General features: G+C 36.6%; 3 protein-coding genes and 1 long non-coding RNA gene across 13 annotated transcripts in view; 2 read left to right on the top strand and 2 right to left on the bottom strand.

Moving 5' to 3' along the window:
- The window catches only part of LOC109851619 (mucin-1), a 16,588-nt gene extending 10,911 nt beyond the window's left edge, over window positions 1–5,677 (bottom strand). For 5 of the 8 annotated variants that reach the window (XM_020421855.1, XM_020421860.1, XM_020421859.1 and 2 more), the window contains exons 1-6: window positions 5,503–5,677; window positions 2,760–2,898; window positions 2,096–2,153; window positions 1,948–2,018; window positions 1,018–1,194; window positions 535–633 (exon numbers count right to left, since the gene is read on the bottom strand). In XM_020421855.1, coding sequence (XP_020277444.1) covers window positions 535–633; window positions 1,018–1,194; window positions 1,948–2,018; window positions 2,096–2,153; window positions 2,760–2,868 — 514 coding nt within the window. In that variant the 5' untranslated portion in view covers window positions 2,869–2,898; window positions 5,503–5,677. Of the gene's footprint in view, window positions 1–534; window positions 951–1,017; window positions 1,195–1,947; window positions 2,019–2,095; window positions 2,154–2,759; window positions 2,899–5,502 lie in introns of those variants that run through there. The other 3 variants (XM_020421857.1, XM_020421862.1, XM_020421863.1) reach the window with 3 other exon arrangements.
- A 1,297-nt stretch (window positions 5,678–6,974) lies between these two features.
- LOC109851632 lies at window positions 6,975–23,936 on the top strand. The gene is made up of 16 exons (XM_020421888.1): window positions 6,975–7,888; window positions 9,107–10,257; window positions 11,102–12,676; window positions 14,826–15,028; window positions 17,132–17,154; window positions 18,023–18,076; window positions 19,746–19,985; window positions 20,211–20,441; window positions 20,553–20,728; window positions 20,922–21,229; window positions 21,329–21,520; window positions 21,606–21,910; window positions 21,991–22,130; window positions 22,222–22,504; window positions 22,596–23,496; window positions 23,599–23,936. The coding sequence occupies exons 2-16, from the start codon at window positions 9,153–9,155 to the stop codon at window positions 23,818–23,820; spliced, it is 5,958 nt and encodes a 1,985-aa protein (XP_020277477.1). The 5' UTR covers window positions 6,975–7,888; window positions 9,107–9,152; the 3' UTR covers window positions 23,821–23,936.
- On the bottom strand, window positions 12,687–19,334 carry LOC109851618 (gamma-tubulin complex component 2-like). Of its 3 annotated transcripts, none has more exons than XM_020421853.1 (17): window positions 19,151–19,334; window positions 18,582–18,746; window positions 18,351–18,495; window positions 18,036–18,198; window positions 17,820–17,963; window positions 17,586–17,677; window positions 17,381–17,509; window positions 17,071–17,250; window positions 16,827–17,001; window positions 16,538–16,731; window positions 16,211–16,421; window positions 15,960–16,128; window positions 15,703–15,877; window positions 15,349–15,492; window positions 14,906–14,983; window positions 13,538–13,698; window positions 12,687–13,378 (listed from the first exon to the last, which is right to left on the bottom strand). In XM_020421853.1, the coding sequence occupies exons 1-17, from the start codon at window positions 19,201–19,203 to the stop codon at window positions 13,294–13,296; spliced, it is 2,463 nt and encodes an 820-aa protein (XP_020277442.1). In that variant the 5' UTR covers window positions 19,204–19,334; the 3' UTR covers window positions 12,687–13,293. The 3 variants fall into 3 exon arrangements, with proteins under 3 accessions (XP_020277442.1, XP_020277441.1, XP_020277443.1); XM_020421852.1 differs by having other exon boundaries at window positions 17,586–17,740; window positions 19,151–19,332; XM_020421854.1 differs by lacking the exon at window positions 14,906–14,983 and having other exon boundaries at window positions 17,586–17,740; window positions 19,151–19,331.
- A 488-nt stretch (window positions 23,937–24,424) lies between the features above and the next one.
- On the top strand, window positions 24,425–25,175 carry LOC109864265. The gene is made up of 2 exons (XR_002251413.1): window positions 24,425–24,618; window positions 24,877–25,175. It is a non-coding gene; the product is annotated as an uncharacterized LOC109864265 (long non-coding RNA).
- The last annotated feature ends 396 nt before the right edge of the window (window positions 25,176–25,571 follow it).

Here is a 25,571-nt window from a genome sequence, read left to right as displayed (position 1 = left end):
AAAAAAAAAAAAAAAAAAAAATCGTCAAAAACAACGTTTGTACCTAAGCAGCGACGCTTCGACGCGGTAACAGTTTCGAATATTTCCCAAATGGAGTCCTAGCTGCGGTATGGCATCGATTATCCTAAACATCATTGCGTCGAAATGTAATAATAATGTGATGTATATAACAATCATTTCGCGAGATATTTAAAATTGGTTTAGTTTATTTTTAAAATAATTGTTATGTGAAAAAACGTTTTTGAATTATGAATTTATTTTACGATTAAAAAATTTACTAACTGTTCGTGTAACAAAAGAAAATTATTTCTAACACAAATTAAGACACGTATACAATATTAATTGATCTTGCAATTTTTCTGTCGTTAAACATATATATTTCGTTAATGCACAATTTTGCGATCAGCATGCTGAGTTTGTTTTCTATTTAGTATCACGTTGGAAAACGTGAACGCATTTCTCATTAATTGCCGACAATAATTGTAAGTAGCACACAAGAGGCTCGGAACCATGCTTAATTAATTGCATAATTACCGGGCACATTGTTCGATCTTTCCAACACGGATTTTACGCCGAATGTGAACGCTGCCGCCGTGTAGAGTTTCACGAGTTCAGCGTAATAATTGCTCGGTGCTACGAGATGTAAGGATTCATGTTTCGTTGTTGCAAAATTGAGGCAAATACGACGTAAGTGGTGCTTCTATCGTTTTGTTATGATGATTCAATTAATGAAGACTATTATCTTTAAGTGGTTATTGTGATAATCTCTGTGTGCAGTTATTTCGCAAAATTACGAATTGTTTAATTAGTGTATTTAATTGTTGCTAACATTATTATTCTCCTATTTTAATACCTACAGTTAGTCTGTACAAAATAATTTCAAAATAAATAGAAGTTTTTTGGAATGATTTTAATTGCAATAAAAAAATATTTTATGTAGGTATTCAAAAACTTGTATATATATATATATATTCTGAAAGAAAATAAAAATATACATGATGTTATTTAAAGACTCACCCGGAGTACAGCTGATTTTCTCGACTTGTGTTTTAACTCCGAAGGAATATTTCGGCGAGCTGTCCAGAATGATTTTCTCCGCTTTTTGCGGATTATAGTCGCCTGGCGCTGGCGTGATTTCCGGTTTCGTTGTTTTCGTTCGACCATGCAGTGACAAGGCAGGTGCAGCATCCTTTCCTACAGATATTCAAACACCGTGACATATGTTGTCGATATATTTTTCGTCATCAAACAATCGTAATAACAATTATCATATTTTCTAAGTACATTTAGTTTAAATTAAAAAAAAGAAAACAATTAAAGTTAAAAAATTGACTCGGTTAAGTTTATATGATATTAAACAAAGAAATCAATGTTTAAATAAAATTATCAAAATTTTAAAATTATACAATTACAAATTTTTCACTCAAATAAAAATTGCAACTGAAGCGCAATTATTAAGTAGTAATGTCTGTACACAACTAGGTCGCGAGCAATCGAAATTGCATTGTATTGATTATGCGACGCGTTGATTCTACTCAAGCAGAAAGCGAAGGAATTTCGTGAACAGCGACCATTAAAAGTGTATATCATTCTTATGGAATTATATTGGTAGTTTGGAGTTTGGTCGATACGCGCAAGCCGACACATATACAACGGAACGTGCAGGTTCGCGAAGCAATCGCGCGTAACGTAATTATGCGCCTTTATTTTGTTCAATAATTAAAAATCGTCTATTTATCATAAAAAAAATAATGAGAAAAAAGTAACACAGGCATAGCGTGTGTGTGTGTGTGTGTTGGCACAGCATATATACTTTTTGCGCGCATGTTCTAAATAATATAATAAATATACGTCTTTAAAATGTATACTTTTACAAATAATGCATTTACATGTTTACGTGTTTAAACGTACAAAAATAAATATTCAATTTTGTTTAACAACGTTTACCTTTTGCGCTGAGTCCAGAAACATTGTACTGTCCGGGACCGGGGCCGGGACTAACGTTCTTTGTTTCGTGTCTGAAAATGAAAGTGTTCACGAATGGAGAAATTTGCAATAAAAACAATTTTTAATAAAACTAGAGTTGGATTTTTACCTGCTGCCAAAAGAGAATGCAGGGGCTCTTTCTCGCTTCGAATCTGGAACTGTCTTTCCTGTGTAAATATCACAAAGTGTTATATTAACGAATTTGCCGCAATATATACGTCACACGATTTTGTCGAAGAATTCAGAAAGTACGTGCTTTTACATAACCGCTTTTAAACAAGCCATTGAAAAAAAAAAACATCGCAAGATGACATTATTATTACCGCGCGGAAATACAGTTGCTTCTTAAATTACAGAGCTTCCGCGGTACGCGTGCAGCTTATGAATCGTAAATGTATGTGTGGTAATTGGAAGATCAATCAAGCAGATCGCGACGGAACAGTATTCGCTAATTATCGACTCGCGACCGCAAAATTTCTGTGCCGCAATAAACAGAAATTGCTGCGTTGTTATCGTTTTCACCAACTAACGACAAATCAGCGAGGCTAATGAACGTAATTAGTACACTTTAACGACGTCCTATATTACAGTGTTCTACTTTGTGTTCGGGTAATTGAACTTCAATTAATTTTGTTGTACACGTACATACACATGCACAACGGGCTGAATAGAAAATATTAAAAATGTGTAATCTTGTTAGATCTCGTTATATAAATTGGATCGACCAGATGATCGTTGAACAAGTTTTGCAAAAGATACGTATAATTTATTACCGATTAATGGCGGCAACGTTACACAAGCCGGCCCCGGGCTGCTATATTCGGCGGCAATCGGGCCTCGCCTCTTCGTAGGTGTCCAGGGTCTCTGCGTCACTCCCACCATGATGCTCGAAGGGATGTTTTATTCTTTTTTCTGTCACAAAAGCATATGAGTCCTATAATTACATTCATTCTCTACAATATTTTTTAAAATCTACAAATCTAACAAGACAAGATAGTTTAAAAATATCTCGAACGCAAGAGGGTAAATTGTTCGTTTCATCTCGGAAATATTTAAACTGCTCTTTAAAACGCACCTCATTTTGCGGTTTCTTTTTTCTCAGACGCGCGAAATTACTCAGACAGCCGCGTTTCTCTCCGGTAAACAAGAAGACGCGTGTACAAGCGACGTCCATGAATTATGCAATGACGGTGACCTCGAAATCTCGGAGGGGCACACGCGTACACACACATACACACACGCACACACACAGAAACGACTCATGGCGAACCATATAAGAGCATGTACATGATGGGCACGAGTCGATCGAGTTTAGATCCGTGTTACAGAGCGAGAATTTCATAAGCGCCAAAATGCACGATAGGCGACAATGATGACGTTGATGACTCATGACCCATTTGAGATGCAAAGCAAGAGACGCGCGCGATCATTGTAATAATAGAGTGCATTGTACTTAAAATCAATCACACTTGTACAATTTTTATCGCAATCTTTTTCTAGAACACTTTCTCTCTCTTGTTTTTTTTTTTTTTTTTTTTATTATTTTTATCAACTTGCAAAAGTATTTGTTAAAGTTCAAATTTAAAATTCATTCTCTCGAAAACGTAAAACAATTAATTTAAAAACTTAATTAAAAGCATGAATTTAAAAAATTACAATTGAATTAAACAAAAATTAACTTATTTGTACTAATTTTTTGAAACAATGTTGAAACACGATGCGTGCTTTTTAAAATCTTTTATCTTTGAAACACACGTTACGTATATATATCTTCTCGCGTTCATTTTCCAGACAGAACTATCTTTAAAGATGCAATCTATGCGAATATAGACAACAGCGTAATTCATGTTCGATATTAGATCACGATTGCGTGATCTAATATTCGAGATTTCGCGCGTCATTATTAATGAAAAACTTCCGAGAAACATTTATATACGGAATTTGATGTTCGTGGCATGAAGTGTTCTGCAATTGACCATTTATACTGATGATCGTCAAGCTTGGTGGAGACGCGAGCATTACTCATACATACTCGCACACGCCGAATTTCTTACATCATCGATCATTACAATATTCCAACAAAATAGAAAAAGGAATATTGTCCAAATCAAATATGCAAAATACGCGTGCGACGAGACAAAAAAAGAAATAGACCGCGAACGAAGATAAAATTGTGCGTTGCGCTTTTTTGTGTGTGCTCGTCTCAAAATTCTTCTTGACGAAATTTTGCAGCGAATTGTTTAGCGATCGTTAATCAAATACAACGCAGGAAGAAATGTTTACGGAGAAATATAAATAACGTTGAGCAATATTGCTCTTCCATTTACATCACACATTATACATATATATCTGAAAATGACATCATATGTATGTATACTTAAGGCAAAAACCGTACGCGCATGTGTGTGTGTGTGTGTGTGTGTGTGCGCGTATCGGCTACGTAGCGTATTATCCATATCGAGGTGAAACGCGGATTGTATACATATCAATACGCGCGTACACCGCACACACGTGCGTGTAAGTAACGTGGCATTTCGTTAACCAAATACGGGAATGAAAGTAGAGTGGCAAATCCGATACATGAGAGCGATACAAACGTAACCGTGACGTCGCCCCAAAATCGGAGGGAGAAGATTGAGAAACACCCACAAGCGCGCGCGCGCGAATCCCGTGAGGCTGAGATGCCTCGCGTAAAAAAGGACAATCGCGTATTTTACTCGCACTTTTTTACTCTTTTACAGTCTTCAAGAGAATAACAACAGCGTAATATATTTAAATATAACATCCCGATAAAAATCTTACAATACTTCACGCGATGAGAGAGTACCGCACTCCTTTTGATAAAAGAAGTATTGCACACATTTGAAAACAATTTGAATATCTAACAATAAAAATAGCGCCACACCGTACATCATGTTTAAAAATAACACAACAACAAAAATTATTACGTTTGTAAAGTAAAATAAAATTATCACATTTTTTATTCCTTCTCTAAAAAGTGATGTACGTACAATCTATTTATCGATACACATGTCTATCGAAGAGCGCGATGTACAGACACACGTCGGAGTTGAACGAACTGTCTTTGAATTCTACTGTGTATAGTCGAGCGCGTAATAGGCGTTCGAGCCCTTTGAACTCGGTGCAATACAGACGAATCTCGCAGAGGAGTTCAAAGGGTTAATAACGTACCGACACATCTTCGATGACATTACGACAGCTACTAACTGTCACTTGTCAATCGACAATTTGTCTTCAACAAGATTTTCTTGTTACTATACTGCGTTTACATAATTTTCTTAACTTAATTATCTTAATTTTCTTCATAATAACTTTTATCAATGAAATCTTGATCGCGCGTTCAAATGTGTGCAAATTTGTTACGTACATTTTCAATCTTTGAGACACATGTTTTTCACATTATTACGCGCGAGCGCAGAATCGTAAAATGTCAGCATTACGTTCGCTATGTTGTATCGCATACAAGAACGATTACAAGAGGATTTACATGCTTACCGATGACAAATTCACAAGAATAACACGAGAGAGATAAGATGAGATATCGATGTCGAGATAAGAAGAATCTGGAACGGCTGATCTTGTTCGCCGACTCGATCGCCACTGATGCGACTTCAACACCTGGACTGCGACTGCTCGCACGGATGCTCACCTGAGACGCGACAACGTGCGACTGAGAAGTGAGGAGTAAACGTCGAGGTATCACGACACGCGCTCGTTTCCCGGAATCGCGCTCTTACCCCACCTTTTGCAGAAATCCGCGGTGATCGAGAGAAGACGCAGGCGCCTGCAAGCGGCTTCCACCTCGCGTGCAGAAGCCGGAACACGTTTGTCACAAACGATGTGCGAAGGAGCGCAAAAAGAAGATGAAAACCTAAAATTTACCACAAGATTTATTTAAATATTGACTTAAGTTTGTCAAATATTCGTTAGTGCAAGATTGTGAAAACATAGATTATATAAAACTCAAATAAAACGTTAGAAACATGTTTGTAAAAACTCACACAACAATTGACCAAACTTGTCTTAATTAAATTTTAAGACAATGAACATTAATTTTTTTAATTATTTTTAATAACAGAAAGTGTACCTACTCAAAGTATGTTCGGCCTTACTTGACGGCCTGTAATCCAGAAAGTAGCCAAGCCGAGCAACAAAAAATATCCATATTGTATCTCTATATGACTTCTGGTACATTTGAAGATTCGAGATTTCACTCAAGTTAATTATTGGAAGTCGGATTCAGTTTGTCTTTCAATTGATAAATTTGATTGATCGATAAAGAGACTCGGAAAAATCCTCAGGAATGGATTCAGGAAACTCGGGATTTTTCTGTTCGCAGCCTCTGCCGCGAGACCATTCTGGGCCGGTGCTCGCAACTTGTTATCTACATACATTTTAGATAAAAGCACGTAAATCACATTTACTCTTCCGAAGAAAAAACCGAAAATGGTTGTCAACGCTAATACTTACGGCCAAAATTGCAATTTTTGTATATAAAACAAAGTGGTGAGAGTGTTTGAATATAAACTGCGCGTTATTTAATATTGTGGTCCGAGTCAGCAGATGCCGTTGACAGAAAAAAATTGCTGCCTGTGACGAATCATCAGTTTATCGTTTAAGGTATTTGCTTCTTGAACAAGGAACGATTTTTTCGAGTAACGTTATTCGCTCTATGACGTAAGTTCCCGATTTTAGTCCGAAGAAGAAGTCAAGGATGAAGATCGGCGGGAACGTCGCGGGGTGCGTGGGTTGCGAAATCGTGTGCGACCAAGAGGAGAACCGAGATGACAGTTACGTGTACACACACGTCGTTATAAATGTACGTACGTTATCGAATCTGATGTCAGAAATCGGTATTCTGTAAAAAGAAAATTTATTAACTCTATTATGTAACTAATTAAAAGTGTCATTGAAATTAACTCCGTCAATGTAAAAAATTATTAACTACCATATAACTAATTTAATGTCATTGAAATAAAAGAATTCTCTTTTTTCGATACCTAATAACGAGACCTTGAGACCTGACGCTTCGGTTTTCAATTCAACGACAGTCGACGATAAACTTTGTTCATTCGGAAAGGAAGCTGATAAAAAAAGATTTGAATAAAAAACCGGAAGAGGAGAACATAGGAGACAAAGAGCTCATTAGTAGAGACAAATTCAGAAATCGATAAAAAAATTCACATAAAAAGTCTAATTTAATAAAAGTCTAGAAAATATTTGCGCTGACATGTAATGTTGTATTGCTATTCATTATTTCATTGCGTAAAAAACTTTAACTTTGAATAAAGAACAAATTAAAAACGAATTAACTGTGAATTTTTTTTTAATGACATTCGATTGTCCCGATTATTTTGTCATTCTACAACCAAATGTTTCATCGAAATCACGAAATGTATATTTTTCTACACGACTCATGTCACACGACTAATGACAGTTTTTTTTTTTTACTCGAGGTGTAAAGGATCTTATATATTTATGAGAAAACCGGTTGGACGTTGTATGCCGACGTGAAAAGAGGCACTGTTGCGAGCTGAGAGAACGTCGGATATATGATCGTGAACGATCTCCTCTCTCTCTCTCTCTTCCTCCTCCTCTGTTGCCGTTTGATCGGACGAGTTGTCCGAGGGCTGCTTCATTAGCGCGGTGACGTATCCAGTGAGTACAAGTGCGTTCCATTCGCAAGTGGTCCGATACTTTTCTCGAGTCTTTCCTCTTCTGTAGAGATTTTTACAAGATCTCTCTCGTCGCAGCTTTTCGACGCGGTATTGCGATTATTGCTAAAATGGTTGGTTAAATTTCTACGTGGATTGGTGATTTGGTGACTTTAAAAAGATCCACGGCGAAGAAACGTGCAATCAAAGAAAACTTTCCTGAAAAGGTGCGTAGATAAATTTATTTATTGACTCTGATTGTTTAATTATTATTAAAAATTATATAAATTTTGCGTGAGCGCGCAACAAATCGCACATCTTTTAAATAAATGGTGATAAAAATTTATGACAAACACTTCAAAAAGAAATTGCGCTGCATTGCGCACAGTTGTCATTAACGTGCCCCACCTGTTGCACTCGTATTCTTCTTCAAATTACATCGACGCGATTTTTTTCGTACAACAGTAAACGTTTCCGTTACACAGTCCGCTCGTGATGCTGGAACTTGTGACACACATGTACGTGTTCACATATGTGTTACTTTGAGCATTACATTGCCTTCAATGTGCACTCCGACGAAATGGCGTCGCGAACCGCCGTCGCTCCGCACACGTGGTGAAAAAAAAAAATTTCTCAGTCTCGTTGATTTTCACGAACCGTGTTCTATAAATTAATAATTAATGTTAATTATTGCGTATCGATTACATATGGAACAAATAAGTCGCAATATTTCACGTAGCATTTACAAAATATTTCTTCATACATCGAGACATCTTTAACAATAACGATTAATCTCGATCAAAGACAAAAAAGATTAAGTTAAATTAGAAGAGATTAGTTAGATAAGAGAAATAATAGCACGCTGTCATATTGTATTAACAGTCACATCATTGTCGACGATTTTTCGAGCGTCGAATTGATTTTTAATCGACAGGAAGTTTATACCGATACACAATACGCACCATTGTCGGAAGACTAATGAGTCATAAGTACTCAACGTCTATAATTAGAATTGAGAAATTGCATTCCATAATTGAAACCTGATCTGGATGTGTATTGTACGCAGCGATAAAAGAGAGAAAACGTGTCGAAAAACTAGCAGGGACAAAGTACGTAATAGTCTCTGCGACACGTTTGCGAGCGAAGAGCTTAATTTGCGTTTCAATAAACTTTACTGAGATCACGATTAGCGTAATCATGCGACCCTCCACATTCACGCGTGCAACAAAACGGGTTTCCGCGAGTAATGTTGAAACACACGCACACGAGCGACCCTGTACCACGCCATTTGTCTGTGTCCGCACACGTGTGTTTGACAAGAGAAGCTCTTCACGCACGAACGAAGAGCAAAATAAAAAGCTACGCAATTCACTTTTTCGAGCAGATCGAACACAAAAATTTGATCCGATATCTAACAAATCCATCTCTATGTATTTAATTTCTAGTTTATATTTCACTTCGACTTAATATTCCCCATCGCCAGCCACGAAGATGGACTACGAGGATGTGCAAGAGGATCTTCTTCTGAACGTTGTCTCTCACCTTGCGCCGGAAAACGAGAAAATCGTCTACGATCTTCTGCTGAAGACTTTGACGTCAAAGGACTTCCGTTCCTTCGAGAAGACAATAAATCACAACTTGGCGAAGCAGCCACCTGTTTTAGACATCGACTTCGTTTTTCCTAATCACGCGGAAGAAACGTGTCTCGACATCGCCAGCAGAAATGGCCTGACAGAATTCGTGGAGTTTCTCCTGCTCAAAGGCGCGAACCCCAACAGAGTGAACAAGATACACAATCGCGCTCCTATTCACTTTGCCGTCGAAGCGGGACACACGAGCACATTGTTGGCTTTGCTGGAGAACCCAACGACCAACCCGGATATCGAGGCGGGTAAGCAAACCGCTCTGCACATCGCGGTGAAGAAAAAAGACCTGACATGCGCTGCGATGTTACTGCAGAAAGGCGCCAGCGCCAGTATTCCCGACAGCAAGGAACAGACAGCTCTGCACAACGCGGTAAGAATGGGCCATCGCGAAATGGCGGAGTTGATACTTAGACAGTGCCGGCAGTGTCTGGACGTGGACAGGTACAAAGACTTCAGGAATCAGACGACGCGGGAGATAATCGAGAAGACGCTACAAGATTTGGTGCCATTGTTGCCGCCCAAAGGCCAACACAGAGAAATAGACGAGTATACTTTCATACATCATCTAAACAATAACGACAAGATAAATTTCCTACGGGATTTGGAGCTCGTCGAGCTGGACGTGCTTCACGGCATGGCTGAAAATCTGCTGAAGAAAATCGCAGACAACAATTTTCACGAGGTCGTGACGGCGATCTTGAAGAAACTAAAGGGAAGACAATTCAGTGTGAAGGAAGCCGCAACCATAGCTGTTCAGCGGGGTCATCCCGCTGTCCTCGAACAATTGCTGCGCGCGGAACCCGACGTCGCTAAAACGATCCCTAAAGATCTGATTCTGTATGCCTGTATGGAACTAGGAACGCCAGGGAAACATGGAGACAACTCTTCCGATCGGTTGGAGTGTCTGAAGTTGATCCTGAAAGAAAACGTGAACGTTCGTTGCATAGACAGTGAGTATATATATTACGATAAATATTATAAATAATATGAAAAAATGACACTCTATAGACAAAATATAAATATTTAAAAATATTAAAACAATAAGAAAATAAAACCATACGAGCCTTAAGTCCAAGGTGGTATTGGAGAGAAAAAATTAATAGTTTACATGTGATATACGTTGGACGTTTCGATCAGTATATTTGATCATCTTCAGCAACTGTTTATATACAAAAAATGGTTTTTATAATATAATAGAAATTATCCTCTAAAGACCGAGAATTATACAAAAATAATAATAAATAAATAAATACGCATCTAAATTGACAAGTCAACTCAAAAACCGTTAAGGTGAGTCAGCAACCGACAGCAAGAATAAAACGATAAACAGAGACATAGATACTGCAATGTACACAGCGCGTTAGGAATTCGAAGAGTAGACGCGGGGATCGGAAGGCAAGCGGGCCGTACGATTCGTACGGCGCTTGTTGGCGAGCAACCGCCCCGCTTGCCTTCCAATCCGAATAAGTTTAGTCAGAAAAAACAAAGTCAGAATCAAATTAAATCAGTTACGAAAGTTCTAATAAAGTCAAAGATTAAAAAATTCGTTTAAAAAACTTACTCTTAATTATAGAATTAAAAAACGGATGAAATTCAAACTGTAATCGCCGACACAAACAGAAAACAAGCATGTCTCACACAGTAGGCAAATAACATATGAGAAGTGTCATATAAATATTAAAATATTTAAGAATTTTAAAAGTAAAAAAGCAACGCGATCTTTTCTCTAATCTTTTATGATAAATGTTTTTTTTTTTTTGAAAAACTTCTTACTCAATGCTTTTTACTTTACAGGCAAGGGCAATACGCCGCTACATCACGCGGCTCGGGCGAATTGCCACGAGGCGGTGTCTCTGCTCCTCGAGCGGGGAAGCTACATCGGTCACCAAAATAATTACGGCGTACCACCGATCGCGGATATTTCTACGTGCACGTTGTCGCAATACTTTGATGAATGTTTACGAATACGAAAGAGCAGGAAAGATGATCAGACATATGATACAAACGCGGAAACACCGATATGCGTGAACGACTACAAAGTCGAGGTCGACTATCGTTGTCTGATGCCGCATGACTCGGAATACGACGACAAAACACAGACGATTGCGTGCCGGACAAGCCACGAGATGGACTTGTTCAAGTACATAATTGCTCACAAGAGTATGAAACCTCTGCTGAAGCATCCGTTACTCTCGTCTTATCTCTATATCAAATGGTACAAAATACGACACTTCTTGATTGCAAACTTCATCTTCTACGTGCTTTTTTTCGTCGTACTGAACACTTACATTCTGAGCAGAGCCTACAATGTTTCATCATGTAAAAACGACACGACTGATAACAATTTCGGGAACGACAGATGGGAGGTCAGTTGTGAGAACGGCATGACTTGGTGGACCAACTTGCTGTGGATTGTCACCGCCGTGCTGCTGTTGTTCCTCGCTTCTCGAGAATTCCTGCAGATCACCTCCTGTCCTTGGCACTACATAAAGAATCCGAGAAATTACCTCTTGGTCGCATTGATCGCGCTGACCGTTGCTGTCTTGTGCGGAGCGGATCTCCAAATCGGCGCCGTGACGATCCTGATCTCCACTTGGGAATTGGTGATTCTGATCAGTCACCATCCGCGCATGTCCATCAACATCGAGATGTTTCGCACGGTCTCTCTCAACTTCGCACGCTTCCTCATTCCCTACACGCTCCTCATTATCGCCTTCGCTCTGTCATTTTACACGCTCTTCAAGGACGGCGAAGACACACACTTCGGCAGTTTTGCTCTCTCGCTGTTCAAGACCATCATCATGTTCTCTGGCGAGTTCGACGCAAGCGACATTCCATTCGTCTCGTATCCCTTCTGGAGCCGCATCGTGTTCATCTTGTTCGTTGTGCTACTGCCGATTGTTCTGTTCAATCTACTCAACGGTCTGGCGGTAAGCGACACTGCCGAGATCCTGAACAAAGCCGAGCTGGTTGTGCAAGTCTCCAGGGTACATCTTCTCGCGTACATAGAAGACATGGCGATCGGAAAGCCGTTCATCTTGTGCTGCCAGAATTCGCGCTGGAACCCCTTCAATTTCTTAGCGAAAAAACTGCACAACTGTCTTGACTATTGTGACACGGAATCTGATCATGAGAACTATATATATATCCGCAAAGAGTCCGCGAATCTCCTCATAACTAAGAAAATGGATCGCGACATAATTAAACAAGCGAAACGGATTATCTCAAACAAGACTCGGCTGTCGGAGAACGAAATGATAATAATGGCGTTAAACAATATGCAGACGAAGCTGGCGGCGATGGAGAACGCTTTGAATAACGTGAGACTCGCGGTTGAAAATAACAACAACATGACGGGAAACTTGCAATGAAAGCGTATGAAATGTGACTATTTTATAAAGAGACTGTGATATTTTATACGATTAACTTTTTCTCTTCTCTTCCGAGAACTACTTGTAAAAACGTGTTATAAAACTAAATGTGTTACACAATATACCACAGTATGCTCTATCAAATGTTACATTTTATTACATAAAATTAAGCTTAGGTGAGGAGCCGCGTGCCATTAAACTATGCATTCCTAGTCGAGATAGTACATATACATTTAAGTGTTATTACATGATATACAAATACAATATGAGACTGTGTTGCACGATTTACAACGTATAACAAATATATATCCAATGCGCTTTAAAAAATTGCCTTCTTACTCACACACATTTTGTACTACACTGTCGTTAATCATAAACAAATGTTTGTAACGATTGTTTTTCACATATCGCTGTTTTTTCTTTTTGTATAATACTTCACTATGGCACAATAAATATATACCTTATGTATTGAAAGAAGAATTTGGGAAGTCACCTGTGGGTACGCGCGTAAACGACACGCACGGGAGAAAATGAGTGTACAAATCTTTTCAAGATTTGTTATCGACTTATTGTCAGACAAATTTACACCTTGACGAAGAAATCGTCGCGGACGTGCTAGCCGGATACGTCCTGCTGGGCGACAGTCTTCTCTTTCTCCCGACGTACCAATATCTCGGTGTAGAACATATTGAAGTCAAGCCTGTTCATTTCAAAAGCACATATTTTTCAGAAACGCAAAAACATGTAATATTAAATCACAGAGAATTTTTAATGTAACATATTTCTTTGGTACGTTTTTTGTGTTTAATTTTATAAAATATAAACTCGAATCGCTTGAACAAACACGAGCGAGACTTACCGACACAATACGTTGAGTAGTTTCTCATTGTTGTTATCACATCCCAAATCACAGATTCGGTCTAAAAGCTGTGTTAATATCTTAGTGAACTTCTCGTCTAGCGATACAATCGTTTCCTCGAAGCTTCCAGTCCCATCTTTTGTTGTCGATGCATTCTCGCTCTAAAGAAGACAATCGCTTGATACATTATATAAACAAGCACGTTACATATGACGTGCACTAAACTTAAGAAGCAATTCCGGAGAAGTAACCAGTAAAAATGTAACGCGTTTGTAATGAGGTTTCATCCGAAAGATGATAAAATAAAATAATATTGCGTTGATGGAAACATCTCACAACTCTCTCTAGCCATGCCTATAAAGATCAATTTTACTTTTAATTTTAAAATTCTATTCAAAAAAACGAGACAAATAATTTTACTTTCGAGCAATTGATACATGATATTTACAATAAATTTTGAATTATGCAAAGTTTAAGTCTATATATAATGAAATATATCGATATTTTGTGGAAAACGAGCAAAATAATAGATGACAAAGAATCTTATTTTATCCTATATGAAGCATGCGCAAAGATACCGTTTTGGTTTTTTGAATTACGAAGAACTCTCCAAGACTATATTTTTAAAAGAAATGTGTGTGCATATAAAAGACATATTCTACGAGAAAAGTATAGAATACTTTGTACATACAAATACTGAATTTTACATCTTTATCTCTTAATTTTTATACTTCGTCTTTAAACATTTTTGCGTATATGATTTATATTAGCATACACGTATAAACTTACATTTGTATGTAATGAAATATGTAAGATAAAATCATTTTGTAAAGTTAAAAGCGCACAATCTTCTATACAAAATAATTTTGAAACTAATATCAGAGTTATCTCAGAATGACGAAAACAACCGAGCAACAAGTTTTTAGACGTTACGCAAGTCACGTTTATAAAGTAACCATACATGAAAGCATAGTGGATTGCCTATCATACAGACGTTGTAAAATCTTTGGTCAAAGCGTCTTAAAATTAGATAAGAATCTTTACTTACTTCAAAATTATCCTGTAACGAGATGTATATTAAAACTTTATATTCATGCGTAAAAAATATATGCGAAATAAAACTGCCCAAAAATATTCTCTTAAGTTTTAAGAAACAACTCTATATAATTCAAATTAATTTTTGTAGATCATTCAGTCATATCTTTCATGCAAATTGTAACGTAAACACATATGCATGTATGTAGCAGTCACATGTTCTTAACAATAAAAATGTAATGATCTCTAAAAGATGCCTTGTCTGCAAAACGAACGTTCATGATTCTAGGACTACGGATGCATGAGGACGAGCTTAAAGCTTATGCAATATACCTCATATTCATAGACATCTTCCTGACAGGCACCAATCATGGATGTCAATTCGGCATCAATGTAGTAGCGGCTCATACGCTTAACATCGGCAAAAACATTAAAAATTTAATTGACCGAAGTCTTGTAAGTCTTATCCCCCTTATTAAATTTTTTTCCCCGTCATATTACATCGTCGCTTATTTTGATCAAATGTATGCATCAAGATGTAAATTACGAATTTCGAAATTACCGTGCACAAGGCGGAAAAGAACATGGGACTTAACAGTTATTAGTATTTAGATTAGAAGTGTATGATGTAATAAAAACTAAAGCGTCATAACAGATCCAGTTGAAACGATCGGTCGCAGCAACTTAGACAAAGAGATCACTGGATGCACCGAATTCGTGCATGCACCAAAGTAGATAAACTGTATGTAGATGTGTAACGACAGAATTGTTCTTACCTGCATAAAATTGCAGAATTCTATACAAACGGCGCATATGCCTGTGATGCAGCTGAGTAGATCGGGATCCGTCAACATACATTCTTTCAAATAACTGTCTTGCAAGTCCTGATGCACGCTGAGCACGTCGTCAACGTTACTGACCTGATTGTATTTAACATGAATTAGACCAAAAAAAAAAAAAAAAAAAAANCCTGATTGTATTTAACATGAATTAGACCAAAAAAAAAAAAAAAAAAAGAGAGAGAGAGAAAGAAAAAAAAAGGAAAAAGAAGAAAAAAAAAAAGATAAGGAAAAAGATACAAACATTCAATTTGCATATAATGCAATAAGCAATATAAACTTTTAATCTACCTTGCTCATTTTATTAATAAATTTCAACCAATTTGGTTCTATGACTTCCACCATCATATAGTATTCCAAGTGTTGTATACAATCGAGCATTCTTTGTCGCAATGAAAATGCTTGCCTGTACGCCATGGCCACCTCGTGTGTAAACGTTTTTGCTATCTTATTGCTAATCCACACTCTACAATTTAATAAATACGTGACTTCTGACTGAGAGATATATGAAATTGCAATATAGTTTGAAATACAGCAGCAGTTCTCACCTGCACAATAATCTTTCAACGTATTTGCAATAAAATAAATGCCTGAACAGCATTTGGTAACAAGCTATCGCTTTCCTATTGATGATTAGGGAAATCGGCCATTTGACGTCGTAATTGAAGACGAAAGCTTCCAAACCGGTCAAAATTTTACCCGCTTGAAGACAATACTCTGAGAAAGAAATTCGTAATTATCTCGTTTTAATTTTCTCTGATCAGATACACATAGTCGAATAAAACTTTCGATAAAATACCTTTCTCGTCTCTGGTTTGGATGGAAAGTATTCGAAACATTTGATACTGTAAATCGTACGGAAGCAATTCAGGCTTTAGATCGTCCTTGTAGGGATCCGAATCCGCGGTAGACATTCGCAAAGCGACTTCGAGAAGAGACGCCAGACGATGCAGAACAATATCATACATACTTTTGTTCAACTCGGCCTCGCACAGATTCATAAATTGAACCTAATGTGTAAAAAATTACGATTAGATTTTTCTAATATACACAAAAAATCATCAAAAATTCTTAAGTAACAGGTAACTTAAAATTACTTTCAAACCGAACATATGCCAGAGCTTACCATAAAATCTCCTTGGGCAAGAAGGAAGTAATTCTTTACACTGCGTAGTCTACCCATTAGATCATTCTCCTTCATCAGCACCTCCAACAATTGTCTAGCAGCTTCCGAATACGCTCTATCGATAGCCGCTATGTACTTCTGTCCCTGGCACTGATAGCTCAACGGCTCTTGTCGCACCCACTGCACTGTTTTACCTAATAAAAATTCAATACGTATTTTTATACTTAAGTAAATTAATCTACATAAATACTCGTGAAATAACAAATGTCACATTATTAGGAAAACGTACCACATTGTCTGATCACATTGAAATATTTTCCTGTCCTCAGGATAGTTTGTGCGTGCTCATTTAGAAACACAGGTATCCTTTCCGGTCGCATCGTGTAACGTTTTTCCCAATAATCAGCGGAATAATCCACAGGAAGTTCCTCCCTTTGAACCAGTTCATTATCTTCTACGAAAAACTGATAAATACATAAACGTGAGTATGTGATGTGGGGTGTGTAAAGATCGGCGCGTATAACGGTACTCACTTCTTGGTACGGATCGCATATAACTCCCTTGTAAACCCATTTTTCTAAAATTTGCATGTAGGGCATACTCGCCGCCTGCATCAAGTACAAACACAGTTCTTTGGATTTTGCTTCACCACTGACATTGTTCAGCGTTTGTTCGTGAAGAAGACTCAAAACTTTTCCCCCTCTAGCGTTTGCCTAGAATAATATTCACTATTACAATATCTATAACAAATCTTCTTTAATATTTGTTTAATATCTTTATATAAATGATTTTATTTTTAAAGAAAATCGCATAATTATTTGATTTACAGCAGATTCCACTCACCTTGCATATTGTGGACGTGATTTGAGAAAGTATAGACATTGTAAGCATAGTGGACTGAATGTAAAACCACAATTTCTGCAAGCTTAATTTACCATGAATATGTTCTGTTTCAAGTTGCACGATAAAAAGCTAAAATATTATTAAAAAAAGCATTTATTAAATATATCTTGAATTGTGTAGAAAGTTTTTAATAAACATGTCTTACCAAATAATCCTTCAGCAGAGAGCGAATGGCTCCTCTTAGAGCATGATTGACTTGTCCGTCTTCGGGTGAGATTTTCTCTTCAACAAATCTAACTGTCATGGAGTAATAAGAAGCCAAAGGTAATATTTGTTGAGACAATTGTTTGAATGATATATCTAGAAAAAAAAAAAATGTTTTTAAATTTGTTTCTATTTTTAAAAAAATTCAAATTTAATTTGCTTAAATTTTACTTACTAACATCCGGTGATATAGCGAAAGTTTTAACAGCATAAGGACTTGTCAAAGGTTCTGAGACAATATATGCTCCATCTATTCCTTTCAAACAATAAAGTATGTCCCAAAGAAGTATAGATTCCTGAGATATAACCGGGACAACTTCTGCAATAATTTCATTGATTTAGAATAGCATACATTTGTTTCAATTTTGTATTCAATAGATTGTTTATTCACTTTGACAAAGCGCAGCAGTGGCATCATTGTAAAAATCCCAGGTAATACGTGGACGTTCTGTTACCCAATTATGTTTGGCTAAGGCACCATCAGTTTTTTTATTAACCTGCTGGTTTAATTTCTTTCCACCTTCTACAGCAGCTTTAATTACAGTTTTGCAGATCTATCATACATTTTAATATTTAATTTAAAACATTATTACAAACCAAATACAAATTGTATTCTTAATACAGTTTGTTCATGTTTTATTATTAAATAATTAAAAATTATAATAAAAAGTTTAAAGATTTTCACAAACATGATATACTTTATTACCTTAGGTAAATCTTCCTGTGTGATAGTTGGATCTTTCAGAGAACTAGCTGTTAGTCCAGGTACAGTTTTCAATAAAAAATTCTTTAATTTCTCATCCTGAGATATCAACTCCAAAGTCTGTACAAAAGGACCTAATAAATCTACTCTGAAAAAAAAATTTGATGAATTACTTTTTTGTGTATATATCACAAACTACACATTATCCCACTAATTCCATTTTAGCTCACTAACTTTTTTGACTTCAATTCTTCATACTTCTGTATAAATAATTCTGGCTGAGGTGATACTTTTGCGAGATTCTGAACACAACTGTGAGGAGCAACAGCATTGAGTCCATTTGCTGCTACATTTTCTTTTTGTATCTTTTCCAAATATATTTCTGGAGGAGACTGTGAACTGCATTAAATATAGATAAAAGGTCAAACACCATGTTAACACCATCGACATGATAGTCTATTTATATTTTAAAATGTTTTGGGTCATAATTTGTTCCCTTTATATGTTTTGCGTTTTACAATGTATTACGACTGAAAAAGTCTCAAGTTAGAGAAACGTTTCGTTTTTCTTTTCATGTATTTGAAATTTTGCTTAATATATATTTACAAACTTTATATTTGCTCGATTTTGATCTTTCATCTATCTTGTTTGTTGTTACTCTGCAAGCGTAACAACAAACCCCCTTGACTTTGACATTAAATATATAGATACACCAAGAACAAAAACTTGAACATATTTAATAATCTTTCACATGATCTTGCACAATAGTTTCAGTGAAATATGCTACTGTTTTTTCTACTTACTCCAACAATCCAAGCAATTGCACTATCAAATGATGTAATTTAAATTCACTCATGTTGTGCTTTCTTATAAAATTCTACGTTTGAAAGATCCATAGGTTTGAAAGATCCGTAGGTTATGTTATTTTTTGGCTAGCGTCATCTACTTGAATTTTCAGCGTGACGCGGCAATTTTTAATTATAAAATTCAAACGTGAGTATATATACAGGGTGTCCTAGAATTGGTGTAACATCTCTCGTGAACAAATAGAAGGAGCAAAACAGAGTCAAAAAGTTTTATAGCAATTTGCTAGATTCGCAATAATTACCGAGATCTTAATTAACAAAGATCAGCGAATAAGCATGCATCGGGCTGTTCGCCTGTGTATCCCCTCTACTTGCTGAGCATGCTAACTGGCATCAGCTAGAAAGCGCTCAGAAGTACGTCGTACGTCTCCGCACGTGAGATTATGGTGGTTATATTACTTATAATGTGAGATATTTCGGAAGATCACATCCGTAAACTCTGTTGTTCTACGGTTTTCTTCGCCAACAATTTTCGTGTCTACAAGAAACAGAAAATAACAGAATTTGTATAACCATTCGCGCGGTATTGAAGGATCATGCAACTTGTTACAACAGTTTTGCCGGTTGTGCGACAACGCGGCGTAATTGCGCGTTCTTTTTCCAAATGGTCGCTTACGCTTCGTCAGCCGGAACCAAACTGCAGATCGTTGCTTTTACGCACGGAATACTCGGGTGGAAATTCGGGATTGCCACTCGCTAGATACTCAAACGTACGCCGGTTTTTTCCCGTGTTAGCCGGGGCAAGATTTTTCTCGAAAAGACATCCGCCCAGGTAAACTTTTGATCAAAGGTTGCTCACTTTCTTTGTACATGCAATGAGCTTATATTTTCCTCTTATATTTTTTAAAATTTTGATTTATTTTTTTCAAATTTTCTATACTTATGTAATAGACAACATTGATGCTTTTGTTTTGGGGTATAGATTTTGCAAAATGATATTAACATAGATGTCTAAAAAAAACATTGTTTCTCACTTTCTGTTTATGTTGTTTTTCAGTGGTGGAGACAATGGAGATCAACCTCCAGAATATACTGGTTCTCTGCCAGCAACAGTTGTGGTACCAGAAGTGTGGCCTCATGTACCAGTTATTGCAATTAACAGAAATCCAGTATTTCCTCGATTCATCAAGCTCATTGAAATTTCCAATCCAGTTTTGATAGATTTGATACGTAGAAAAATCAAGCTTAATCAGCCATATGTAGGAGTTTTTTTGAAGAAAGTGGAAGAGTGAGTTCTCTCAGATGTCATTCTTGTTTTGAAAAAAAATCTAATAATTTATAAATTTTATATCTACAAATACTGATCAATAATGTTGTGTATTTCTGAATTTATACTTAGAAATGAATCTGAAGTAGTTGAGAGTCTGGATGATATTTATTCTATTGGTACCTTTGCTCAAGTGCATGAAGTACAAGACTTAGGTAATCGACTGAGGCTAGTGATTATGGCACACAGGAGAATTAAAATAGTCAATCAAATTGTTGAAGATTATCAACCAGAAAATGAGGAGAAAAGTATGTCACGTTCTTGTTTTTTTGTCATTTAGAAGAAAAGTACGCGCTTTATTTTATCTTTAATTTCTAATGTTTATTTTTATTTCTAATGTTTGTTGATTGAAATGTATTTTTTTTTTTGTCTTTTTTTTATGTGAGGACATATTGCTATTTTTCTCATTGTTCCGTTTACATACTGCTCTACCTTACGCAGAGATGAAACTGACGTTTCCGCTATTAAATACTACAATTACCGTTCCTGTAGACGACACAATAACCAGAGGCAAGAACAGGAGATCATTGCGTAAGAAAACAGAAAATAAAGTTCCAGAAAAAAGTGAGAAAGCAGAAAAAGTCGATGAAGAAGCAAACCCTACGGAAGTGAAACCTTTGCCGGATGTTTCTGAACAAACATATAAGCCAGTGGATGCTTCATCATCTCAACCTAATAGACAACCTGTATTAATGGTGGAAGTTGTAAACGTGACACATGACAAATACAAACAAACAGAAGAAATCAAGGTTTGAAACTAGTTTTAAAACATAAAAAAACATGTAGATATTACTATGTAATATCTATATGACATAAAATAGAAACTGTGAAACTTATTTTCTAAACAGGCTTTAACTCAAGAACTTATTAAAACAATACGTGATATAATAAGTATGAATCCTCTGTATCGTGAATCTCTCCAACAAATGCTGCACCAAGGACAAAGAGTTGTAGACAATCCGGTATACCTCAGTGATTTAGGTGCAGCTTTAACTGGAGCAGAAGCGCAAGAATTACAAGAAGTTCTAGAAGAAATGGATGTAAGTTGTATATAATTATTATACATGTGCAGAAAGCTTTTGTATTTGAAATAAAATTATATTAAAGATTTTTTTATTTACGTAGATTCTGAAGAGATTGAGATTGACTTTAGCTCTGTTGAAAAAAGAATATGAATTGAGCAAGCTGCAACAGAAAATAGGAAAGGAGGTCGAGGAAAAAGTAAAGCAACAACATAGAAAATATATTCTTCATGAACAATTGAAAGCTATCAAGAAGGAATTAGGATTGGAGAAGGATGACAAGGATGCGATAGAAGAAAAATATAGAGAAAGAATAAGGAAGAAAATGGTACCTAAATCAGTGATGGATGTGATAGAAGAGGAGTTAGCTAAACTGTCCTTTTTAGAGGGTCACAGTAGCGAGTTTAAGTGCGTATTACATATTTGCATTTGTTGTAGCACAAAAATTGTGTATGGAATAATTTATCGTAAAATTTTGTATTACTTAGCGTCACGAGAAACTATTTAGACTGGCTGACATCCATGCCGTGGGGTGTAACGAGTAAGGAGAACTTGAATGTTCAGGATGCTGTCAGAATTTTAGACGAAGATCATTACGGAATGGAAGATGTGAAAAAAAGAATTCTTGGTAAAATGTGCATCTGTAATTCTTATGGACAGTGAGATAATATTTAAATCACATTTGTATACGCTAAAAATATATATCATCGTAATTTTAGAATTCATTGCTGTGAGTCAACTGAAAGGTAGCACACAAGGAAAAATATTATGTTTGCACGGACCTCCCGGAGTCGGCAAGACTTCTATAGCTAAGTCGATTTCACGTGCTTTGAACCGAGAATATTTCAGATTCAGCGTTGGTGGAATGACGGATGTGGCTGAAATTAAAGGACATCGAAGAACGTACATAGGAGCTATGCCAGGTAAAGCCATTCAGTGCTTGAAGAAGACGAAAACCGAAAATCCCTTGATACTCATAGATGAAGTTGACAAAATTGGCAAGTACGTAATCTGATTTCTTGTATATTTGTATAAAACGTATAAATCTGAAAGAATATCTAAAAGAATGTAACATAATTACGTTTTTTTTTAGGAGTCATCACGGAGATCCAGCATCTGCTCTCCTTGAAATGCTCGATCCCGAGCAAAATTCCAATTTCTTAGACCATTATCTAGACGTACCAGTGGATTTGTCAAAGGTATTATTCATTTGCACGGCCAATGTGATCGACACCATTCCACCACCGCTGAGAGATCGTATGGAGTTGATTGATATGTCGGGTTATGTGGCCGAGGAAAAACTTATGATCGCGAAACAATATTTGGTTCCACAAGCCCGCACAGAATCTGGTCTCAGCAACGATCAAATTGATATACAGGACACCGCGCTCACGACATTGATCAAGTCTTACTGTCGCGAATCCGGAGTGAGAAGTTTGCAGAAATACATAGAAAAAGTGCACAGAAAGATAGCGTTAAAGATCGTCAATAAGGAAGCTGATCGGATCGATGTCACCCCGAGTAATCTACAGGAATTTGTTGGCAAACCCATTTTCAGGCAGGACAGAATGTATGACATCACTCCAGTGGGTGTAGTAATGGGACTGGCATGGACCGCCATGGGTGGGTCGACTCTGTTTATAGAGTGCACCATCAAGAAGCCATCCGGAAAAAGTGGTGAAGGCACTTTCGAGGTGACCGGTCATCTGGGCGACGTGATGAAGGAGTCGATACATATCGCGATGACGGTGGCAAGAAATCATCTTAAAAAAGAAGATCCGTGGAATACATTTTTGTATGATTCCCATTTGCACATACATGTACCCGAAGGAGCCACGCCAAAAGACGGACCTAGCGCAGGTGTAACTATTGCCACGACGTTACTGTCCCTTGCGAAAAATCAAGCTATCAGACAAGATGTGGCGATGACAGGAGAGCTAAGTCTGACAGGCAAAGTTCTCCCTGTCGGTGGTATCAAAGAGAAAACTATTGCCGTGAGTTTTACCATAATTTTTTATTAATATGAATATACTGTTAATTTTTTTATAGTTTAAGTAAGGTGCTTTATATTATAATAATGATTTTGTAATTTTTAGGCAAAACGAGTCAACGTCAAGTGTATAATATTGCCGGAGGAAAATGAGAATGATTTCAACGACTTACCTAAGTACATCACGGAAGGCCTAGAAGTGCATTTTGTCACAAAATTCGAAGATGTGTATCGTATATGTTTCGCGCAACCACAGGAGACTAATACTTTCCAACCTGATAAACCAGTTGTGACTCAAGTATCATCCACGCAATCGTCACTTGGATAAATCTAAAATCTTTGCTCGCGAGAGTAAACAATAAAGATTTTGCATATTGCGTTTTTTTACATAGAAATGTACATATTATTTTAAGAAAAACACGAGAAATATACAAGTTGAGCATACTGGAGATCTTGAGATGTTTAACCTATCAATAATATCATTATCAATAATCTGTATCATTATCAATATCATTATCAATAATATGTACCCAGCGCGTCAGAAATTTGAAGAGTTGGCGCGGAGATCGGAGAGCAAGCAAGCCGTACGATTCGGCGCTTGTTGGCGAGCAACCGCTTCAGTATTAAAAATCTATACTTCACGTCACAAGTGCTATAGATTTTTAGTACTGGCAGTTGATATCGGAACGCAGTCAAGAAGACATGTGACAAAAGTCACCTGCCGTGACTTAAGTCACGTGTTGTTTTTCCTTTTTTCCTTGTCACGTGACGTGTCAAAATAGAACCATGAAATAATTCCCTGAGCGTTGAGAACGGCAAGTGAAACTTACCCTATAGCGTATACACCGTTGCCAACATAAATCTGAATCTGGAACACTTGATTCATGTAAATCTGAGTTAAAATACTCGGGAATGTGCTTTTCTACGATGGTATACATGTTTTTCACCTGTTTCGCGTAAGTCACTGACGTCAATTGACATTGCGATTTGCGCAGTTTTCTCGGCGATTTAGAGAAAGATGTTTGCGAACGGTTTGAGAAATGCGTCCCGTTTATCGGGAATTGTCAGCAGGTCGTATCACAACTCAATTGTCAGCGCTCCGCCTGAAGTAAGAATTTCTACCCTGGTAAGTGCATTTTGATTTTTGTGTGCAATTACGTAAGAGAGAGAGGAGTTGCGGCACACAGTTAACCTTGTTTCGAACGTAAAACCACGAGAATCGAGGTTTTTCCTCGAAGTTTTCGTGTTACATTGCGTATATGTGCCTGTCGTGCTTTATAACTTGTTCACAACGATCTCTTGCGATTACGCATCTAACGATTAAGTGACTTACAGATGTTGCTTTTAAGCTTTGTATTTGAATAAATTGTTTTTTATGTTTTAGGAATTAGCAGGATCTCTCCTGCTCTTTGGTTCATCTATACTAGTATGGCCCATGTACTTCGTACCTAATTTCAAAAACTTTGCCAAATCTAAGAAGTAAAACACTAAAATATGAGATTTTAGATTTACAAAAATGTAATGTTACTAGCTCGAAGTTTGTATAAGTTAAAGTTACATTATTTAAAGTATCTACAACGTGAGACAGATTTATATTGTGTCCAGTATGTCCAGTCAATAGAAACCAGGTTTAGAAGTTTCTGGATCGTCAAAATAAAGATGCACAAGTAGTCTCAAAATGAATATGTGTTATTTATTATTCCTTAAATATTATTTAAATGTGTAAGATAAGATTTAATTTATACAATTTGTACCGTAATATGTGCATGCAACATTCAAAATTAATTTGTTGTTTACTTTCATATCTTATAGAAGTGTAACAATTGTATAAAATTTCACTTTGTGTCACTTTTTTATTTCCTTTGTAAGATAGTTTTTGTAGAGAAAGTTTTTTATATAGTGACAACGTTTCCAGAGTTCTATATAAGATACATTTTGTTAGAAAAAAATAAGAGAGTGAAAGAGTAAACTTGTTTTATAAAAGTATATGAGTAACGTATGTACTTAACACTTTTTTGCTTTAATTTGAAAATTTAACATCATAGAGATAGATAATGTATACAAATTTCTTTTACTTAA

This window comes from Pseudomyrmex gracilis, unplaced genomic scaffold, assembly GCF_002006095.1.
Source record: "Pseudomyrmex gracilis isolate BER0280 unplaced genomic scaffold, ASM200609v1 scaffold_18, whole genome shotgun sequence".
Taxonomy (NCBI): domain Eukaryota; kingdom Metazoa; phylum Arthropoda; class Insecta; order Hymenoptera; family Formicidae; genus Pseudomyrmex; species Pseudomyrmex gracilis.
The sequence above is the reverse complement of the archived record's forward strand: the minus strand, read 5'-3'. Positions and strand labels throughout refer to the sequence as shown.